The sequence below is a fragment of the Pangasianodon hypophthalmus genome, chromosome 4 (genome assembly GCF_027358585.1).
Source record: "Pangasianodon hypophthalmus isolate fPanHyp1 chromosome 4, fPanHyp1.pri, whole genome shotgun sequence".
Taxonomy (NCBI): domain Eukaryota; kingdom Metazoa; phylum Chordata; class Actinopteri; order Siluriformes; family Pangasiidae; genus Pangasianodon; species Pangasianodon hypophthalmus.
The window spans coordinates 2,233,022-2,241,411 of record NC_069713.1 but is presented as its reverse complement, the minus strand read 5'-3'; the positions used below and the strand labels follow the sequence as shown (position 1 = coordinate 2,241,411).

Genomic DNA, 8,390 nt, shown 5'->3' with positions numbered 1-8,390 from the left:
AAGTAAACGTGCACTTCGACTACGTTTCAGGGAAACTGTATAAAGACACGTGAAACCGGTAGCGCTGAGCTGCTCGCGTCTCAGACGATCAAACCGGTTTTAAAAGTATGGATTGTGTTTTCTTTTGTGCTTGATGTAACGATGCGAATGTTCTCACCTGCCATTCATTCATTCGTTCGTTCATTCGTTCCGACTGTGCCTGCAACGACGCGCCGACGCTAACACTTCTCTGTTTAAATTATTGACTGCTGGCTTTTCGTAAAAATATCTGTGATCCAACCACAATAAAATGATGCAGATGGTATTGAACCGTGCTACTGCAACACGACTGATGTTTATTTGCAAATACATCAAATATGTACAAAACACCATGTGGAAAGATGGAAAAAAAAAAAAAAATTAAAAGAAGAAGAGTTGTATAGAATTACGCTAATCTGCTTCTAGCGTAGTGCTAATGAAATCATTTACTAGCAGTGAGCTCCGTGTTAAACAGGACGTCCAGGCGAACGAGTGAGGAGCGAGTAACTCCGTCGCCTCTGACTACTGTCACTACGGGAACAGCGTATCATTAGCACTGTGCTGAGCGAAGTCCCGCTTTAGCGCTCATGTTTCGCTGAAGCCCTGCGTGATGCTAGCGAAGCCGGCGGCGTTCAGCGCCGTGACCAGGCTCTCCATGGTGGCCTGAGCGTCCTCTCGGTCCTGCCAGGACACCAGCATCATTTTGGCCTGAAGCTCCACGTCGTCGCTGTCCGCTTCGATCTCGCGAATCTCCGCCTCCTTCACGTCCAGGTGAGGGGCGAGCGTCTTCCACTGCGCCCCCAGCTTCTTGGCGATTTCATCCATCTGACTGTTCGTCACCAGTTTGCTCTGAATACTCGGACCTGACGCGGAGAAAGACGCCGAGTCGGCTTTATTTTACAATTAAAATAAATAAATAAATAATAATACTACTACTAATTTAAAAAAATAAATAAATAAAAATCACACACGATTTCTGGCTGGAAATAAATATAAATAAAGATCAACAATCTGAAATAAAAAATTTTTAAAGCACCATTTTGAAAAAAAAAAACAAAAAAACTGCCAACAATATTCATGAGCAATTAAATGTTTTTAAATTTTTTTTATTTTTTTAAATTTCTGGGTTTGAATTTTAAGCCTAAATTAAACATTTCTACAAATTATTTAATTCTCACATTTATGTTCTTGAGCCTGAATTAAACCTTTTTATAAATAATTGTCAAAACATTTCCGTTACTACATCATTTTATTTTTTAAATGTTTTTTTTTTTAACCAAAACTGATTATCTTAAAATATAACATAATTCAGAAGTTTAATTTTTTAAGCCTAAACAAAAACTTAAAAAAAAAAAAAAAAAAAAAAAAAAAAACAGCACTACTTGAATAATTACATGTTATCAAAAAAGGCAAAAAAAAAAAAAAAAAAAAAGATTTTAAGAAAACATTAATAATAATCTGTTAAAATGATTAAAATTGAGAAATTAAATTTTTTTTTAAAATTTCAAACTCAAATAAAAACCTTTTCAAAAAATAACTGCTAATATCTGAACTACTTACTATTAATAGTTACATATTATTATTATTATTATTTTTAACTGACATTTTTAAAATAATTTTGCTTTCATTTAATTATCTGATTTTTTTTTATTTTATAAAAAAAAAACAAGCTTTTCCAGGGTCAATATCTTTTCCAACATAAATAAACAAACATACAAGCGAGTAAATAAACGTGTGTGTGTTGTGTATTTTGTGTTTGGCTGATAAATAACTTAAAACTCAGCTTTCTCTGGGATTTAAACTCCCAATTTGGGCCAGAAATCATCATAAAAACTTCTATATTACACTAGTATAAAGAGTTTGTGCTGATTATTTGTTATTTTTTAAAAACACTGAGTAAAAAGTCGATACCTAATGATAATATTAATTTTATAGAAAGTGTAGATGGTATTATAAATACAGATGGGTGACAAATTAAAGGAAAAAAACAAAACAATGTGAAGTGTGTTAGTGAGGCTTCAGCGCTCCTAGGCGTCGATTCTGTAGGACTGTACTGGATGAAAGGGGGCGGAGCTATCGTGGAAAAGGCCACGCCCACCACAGGATAAAGGGGATCGGAGAGAAAAACTTCGCAGTGGGACGAGTGGAGTTAAAAATGTTTTCCTTTCGTCACCTGTCTATAGTTTATTTAGATTTCTATGGCCTATGTGAAGCTGCGGTGTGTGTGTGTGTGTGTGTGTGTGTGTGTGCGCTTACTGTCATTGCTCTCCTTCAGAAGATTGTCTCCGTTCTCGTCCTCCTCCTCTCCTGTCTTTATCTCCTCAGACGGGAGGTCCTTCTGTTACACAAAAAAACCCAAAAAAAACAGAAACTTGAGAGGGAGGAGAAAAAAACCCCACAAACCCAACGTAAAGATAACGAGTGTGAAGATAATTAAAAGGCGTGTGTGACTCACGGGCAGCTCCTTGGCCAGTTTGATCACCATGTTCTCCAGATAATCCTCCAGACTCTTGAACTGCTGATTGGTGGGCTGGAAGAAGTGCGGGCTGCGGCGTGAGAGGAGACGGAGAGCTCGCCAGCCGTAATTTGAGTTCCTCACCACCCTAAACACACACACACACACACACACACACACACACACACACACACACACACACAGAGTATTTTAACAGAGTTATGGCTTTGCCGTCTGTGAGAAAGACACCTGCTCTGATAAATATGTTCAAGTAGTGTTCATGATAACAGAATTAAAATGATATAATCGTATAAATGATCACTAGCACAAGCCTGTTATATATTGCTTATGCTTGAAAAAAAAGGAAGAGAAACAGAGCCGGACAGGAAGTAAGAGAGAGCCGGACAGGAAGGGGAAGAGAGCCGGACAGGAAGGGGGAGAGACCCGGACAAGAAGGGGAAGAGACCCGGACAAGAAGGGGAAGAGACCCGGACAAGAAGGGGAAGAGAGCCGGACAGGAAGTACGAGAGACCCGGACAGGAAGTAAGAGAGATCCGGACAGGAAGTAAGAGAGAGCCGGACAGGAAGGGGAAGAGAGCCGGACAGGAAGGGGAAGAGAGCCGGACAGGAAGGGGGAGAGACCCGGACAGGAAGTACGAGAGAGCCGGACAGGAAGTACGAGAGAGCCGGACAGGAAGTAAGAGAGAGCCGGACAGGAAGTAAGAGAGAGCCGGACAGGAAGTAAGAGAGAGCCAGACTGCGCCATATAATATTCAAGTTATATAAGATGTGAAATATTATGATGAAATGAAGGTCATTAACACCACAGATTCTACACACATACAATATTCATAAAACCTGAATTAGAATTAATTAGAAATAAAACAGTATCAGATCCACACTGAAGTGCGCTGTGCAGCGAGCATGTGTGCGTACTTGTACTGATCCTCCACCATGTTGGCCGGGTCGGCCTGCTCGATGGCCTCCTCAAAAAACTCCTCCAGTGATGGCATGAACTCCCTTCTCACACACACACACACACACACACACACACACACACACACACACACACACACAATCAACAAACGTGTGTGTATATATATATATAAGCAGATTATAAGCAGTTACCGGAAATGTGTGTACTGTTATCGTTTAGATCGTTAGGTTTAAAAATATGATGTTTTCTCGACAGATGTACGACTTTGTGTAAACTTGAACACACACACACCTGCTGTCGGACTTGCACGCCTCCATGTTGTCAGGATTGAGGTTCCACAGTCGCGTCAGTTCATCACTGAGATCGAGAAATCATATAAGCAGATAATTATAAAGGGCTTTTAACTATTAAATGGGATTGTGGGCATTTAAAAGGCTAACAACTCCACCAGGAAGTGTTTTTTTTTTTTTAATCTCAGTGCTTGTAAAGAAAAATAACACAATGGACACAAGGGTTTGGTTCTTACTTGCCCATGAGGAGTTTGCGCTCTGGCCCTTTACCCAGGAAGTCCTCGGGTGCTGCTCGCTTCCTGCTGGGCCGCTGAGGTTTAGTCTCTGTGGTTCTGAGAGAGAGGGAGAGAGAGAGAGAGAGAGAGAGAGAGAGAGAGAGAGAGAGAGATGCTTTAGACTGCATGTTCATGTTCATCCTAATATTGTGTTTATTACGTTTAAAAGAAGATCCATATGGTCTAAGGATTTAGTTAGCTAACAATATTTAGCAAATAAAATTCTTAGGAATATTAACATTTCCCTCAAAGTTGCTGGTGATTTAGTAAGAAAATACACTGTATGACAAACTGAGGAGCAACTTCCACATGTTCCTCCCTGTTGAGAAATGACAACGTGAAAATTTAAACCGTTCTGATACTCTACCTCTCTTTGACAAAGCTTGGGCATCCCTCGTTCTTCCAGGCGTTCCAGTTTTCTTCGGTGTTTAGAATGTGCTGTTGAGCGATTCAGATGATCAGATTAGCACACCAGGTTTATTAAAACATTCAATAAGTGGAAGATGTTATCTGTGATTTTCTGTAAAATCAGTGAAATCACGTGCCATCTAGTGTCTGGAAAATATGGTGCTGATGGAAAATTCCAGACTGTAAGGCAGCAGTGTTATCTTCACATGAAGGGATTTTATTACTGATGATGAGCTGAGTGAAATCTTACCTCCACCATAGCAGCAAACTTCTCACCATCAGGAGGAGTTTCTCTGAGCAGCTTCACAGGAAAAATAAAACACATTAATAGAGTATAATGGGAGCTAGAGCTGTTACAGGAATGATACACTGACAGACAGATGGATAGAGAGGAGGAAACAGATGAGAGGAGAAAGAGAATAAGACAGATATGACAAGAAAAAGGCAGGAAGGGAAAGAGAGAGCCGGACAGGAAGGGAAAGAGAGAGCCGGGCAGGAAGGGAAAGAAAGAGCCGGACAGGAAGGGAGAGAGAGAGCGAGACGGACAGGAAGGGAGAGAGAGAGAGAGAGAGAGAGAGACGGACAGGAAGGGAGAGAGAGAGAGAGAGAGAGACGGGCAGGAAGGGAGAGAGAGAGACGGACAGGAAGGGAGAGAGAGAGACGGACAGGAAGGGGAAGACAGAGACGGACAGGAAGGGGAAGACAGAGACGGACAGGAAGGGAGAGAGAGAGAGAGAGAGACGGGCAGGAAGGGAGAGAGAGAGAGAGAGAGAGAGAGACGGACAGGAAGGGGGAGAGAGAGAGAGAGAGAGAGAGAGAGAGAGAGAGAGAGAGAGACGGACAGGAAGGGGAAGAGAGAGACGGACAGGAAGGGAGAGAGAGAGAGAGAGAGACGGACAGGAAGGGGAAGAGAGAGACGGGCAGGAAGGGAGAGAGAGAGAGAGAGAGAGAGACAGACAGGAAGGGAGAGAGAGAGAGAGAGAGAGAGAGAGAGAGAGAGACGGGCAGGAAGGGAGAGAGAGAGAGACGGACAGGAAGGGAGAGAGAGAGAGAGAGACGGACAGGAATGAAAGCCAGACTGGCAGGGAAATAGCACAGGACTTTAAGGAAAAGGGAGTCAGTCAGGAAGGGAAAGTGAGCTGGACAGGAATGGTAGGAGAGCCAGGCAGGAAGATAAAGAGAAGCAGACAGGAAGCTAAAGAGAGCCAGGCAGGAAGATAAAGATATATATACACACATAGTAATGACTCTAGGACACTAACCTGATATACAAGCTTTGTAGTCTCCTCCATCCAGGACGTCTGATCATCATTGAGGACACAGTTGGAGCTGAGAGAGAGAGAGAGAGAGAGAGGGAGAGAGAGAGAGAGAGAAAGAGGAGAGAAGAGATATATTCACTGAAACAGCGCCATCAAATTGGCAACTTTTGTCCCTAACAGCACCATTTTGCTGAACGGATCATGTGACCGAAGCCTGTTAGCGGACTCCGTTACTCACCTTTTGAACTTGACCTGCCCCTTGAGGTACTGGAAGAGGATGAGGTACTGCAACAGGATGTGACGTCTGAAGTTACTGTCACTAAGCTGCAGATCCATTAGCTGCACACACACACACACCTCGACAGTTAGTCAGGAACTTCAGCAAGGTGGCTATGTTTCTGAATCATTAAGTATTAAGCCCCGCTATATATTTAACCCTACACAGTGTACCTTCTCGCTGGTTAGGAACTTCGCAAAATAAACATGCTCCCCTCCGGCCGTATGCATCTCCTCCCGCTTCCTCCTGGAGGCCTGAGTGTCGTCCAGCTTAAAGCTCTTAAACACCGCCAACGTCTCGTCTGAGTACTGAGGAGACAGAGGAGTGCTGGGTTAATACTGAACATACTACATTCTGATATTTTATCAGATCGAGCTGTGATGAGATCCTGAGGAGTGGAGTGGAGAACCAGACAGGAACAGAGCGAGAGCCGGATAGAAAGAGAGGTGGAGGAGAGCCAGACAGGAAGGAAGGGAGAATCAGAGAGTTCAGGAAAGGAGAGCCTGAGGAGAACAGAAGCCAGAAGAGATGAAGAGCGAGACAGGAATGTCGTAATGTTGACACTTTCACATCACTGCGTTAATCACCATAAACTCACACCCCTGCTCACACCTTAATGAAGGTGATCCAGGAGAACTTGTCGTAGCACTGCACCGGGTTCCTGAAGTAATCCTGCAGCGTCCAGAACTTCCTGTACAGGTTGTAGTCTATCGGAATGGAGCTAAAAACACACACACACACAAACACACACACACACACACACACACACACAATTCAGTCAGGATGAACACTAAGACAAGATGGAAACGATGTCGTCGAGATGCACTTATCATTTCTCACCATGGAGCAGGTGTGTCTTCATCTCCCATTTCTCCTTCCTCCATCCCATCCTCTTTAACCTCAGAGCTCTGGGAGAAGACCAACAGATGCTCATGGTTACTATTCTTCTCATCAAGCTTTTTAAATCAGAATAATAAAGATACATTTTTTAATTTAACTGAATGTGTGTGTGTGTGTGTGTGTGTGTGTGTGTGTGTGTACCTGCTGTCCCAGTGTACTCTCCTGTTCGTTCTTGTTAAACACCGTGATGTTCTCCAGGTTAAACTGACTCTGAAGATTCAGACCTGAAGAATAAGAGCGGCTTATTTATTACAGTTTTTTATGCTAGTATTGATGCTAACAACATGGAAAAGCTTGTAAGAGGAAATGGGAATGAGACAGACAGAAAGGAAGAGAGGAAGCCAGTCTGGAAGGAAAATGGAGACTCCGTAGAGTCAATGGAAAACTTTAACAAGAGAACCAACTGTTGGTAAACAGTCACGCCTGTGTAGCTTCGTCCTCAGGGTCGATGTCTTGTTGGAAGACGAAGCTCCGCCCCAGTCTCAAGTCTCTCGCAAACTGGAACAGGTTTTCTTCTAGGATTGCCCTGTATTCTGTTCCATGCATCTCACCCTCAACCCTGAGCAGATTCCTAATCCCTGCTGATTAAAACATCTCCGCAACACGATGCTACCACCACCACGCTTCATGCCTTAGAGTCTCTAACATGTTTTCCAGCAAACTCCAACACAGGACTTCATTCCACTCATCCATAAAGTCCAGATTATGGTTGCACCATGAACCACAGGAGCTGTGGAGCTCGCCAGCTCCTTCAGAACTTGTTTCTCTGACTAATCCCCTCATTACCCTGGCTTTTGGTGGACAGTCTCCTCTCTACGCGGAGTCACCGTTGTGTCGTATTCTTTCCATTTTTAATAATAAATTTAATGTCACTCTGCAGGATGATCAAAGTTTGGTGTATATATAATTTTTTTATACCCAAACCCTGATTGTTACTTTTCCAGAACTTGTTTTGATCTCTCCTTGGACTTCATGATGCTGTGTGTTTAGGTGTGTTCTCTAACAAACACTGGGTTCTTCCATGAGCAGGTGTGTTTATCACCTGAGACACATAGATGACACTCCATTCAGCTAATCAGGTCACTTCTGATGGATCTTTTTTAAAGAATTCACACTAAGGAGGTGTGAATATTTACACAATCCGAAATTTTACATTTTTATTTGTAAATAATTTACTGATTTTTTCCCCCCAACACTTCAATATTATGGCATGTTTTGTGTAGATTTGTGATATAAAATCCCGATGAAGTCCATTTCAGTTCCAGGTTGTAACTCTACAAAATGTGGAAAAGTTGAAAGAAGGGCTTGGTGATACGATACTCCAATATCGACATCATGATAAATTGTGTGACGATATAAAATTTTTTTAGTTTTTATCCAAAGCGACTTACAAATGAGGAATGTGATCTTATGTGATGTTAAGAATTTGGATTTAAATTTTAATTATTTAAATTTAAAAATTTTAAATTTTAATTTAAAATTGTAAAACATTAAACTAATTAGAAAAAAACATTTTTTTAATCAATTTTTGTAGACGTTAAAGTATCATTGAACTTTTTTTTTTTAATGCA

General features: G+C 41.9%; 1 protein-coding gene across 1 annotated transcript in view; it reads right to left on the bottom strand.

The window, feature by feature from the left end:
* Positions 1–302: 302 nt before the first annotated feature.
* thoc1 (THO complex 1) overlaps positions 303–8,390 on the bottom strand; it is an 11,903-nt gene continuing 3,815 nt past the window's right edge. Inside the window, exons 8-21 of the mRNA XM_034303673.2 lie at positions 6,961–7,043; positions 6,760–6,827; positions 6,532–6,640; positions 6,093–6,227; positions 5,881–5,981; positions 5,646–5,712; positions 4,634–4,684; positions 4,343–4,413; positions 3,937–4,032; positions 3,702–3,767; positions 3,410–3,493; positions 2,474–2,621; positions 2,275–2,356; positions 303–881 (exon numbers count right to left, since the gene is read on the bottom strand). Coding sequence (XP_034159564.2) covers positions 604–881; positions 2,275–2,356; positions 2,474–2,621; positions 3,410–3,493; positions 3,702–3,767; positions 3,937–4,032; positions 4,343–4,413; positions 4,634–4,684; positions 5,646–5,712; positions 5,881–5,981; positions 6,093–6,227; positions 6,532–6,640; positions 6,760–6,827; positions 6,961–7,043 — 1,439 coding nt within the window. The 3' untranslated portion in view covers positions 303–603. The remainder of the gene's footprint in view (positions 882–2,274; positions 2,357–2,473; positions 2,622–3,409; positions 3,494–3,701; positions 3,768–3,936; positions 4,033–4,342; positions 4,414–4,633; positions 4,685–5,645; positions 5,713–5,880; positions 5,982–6,092; positions 6,228–6,531; positions 6,641–6,759; positions 6,828–6,960; positions 7,044–8,390) is intronic.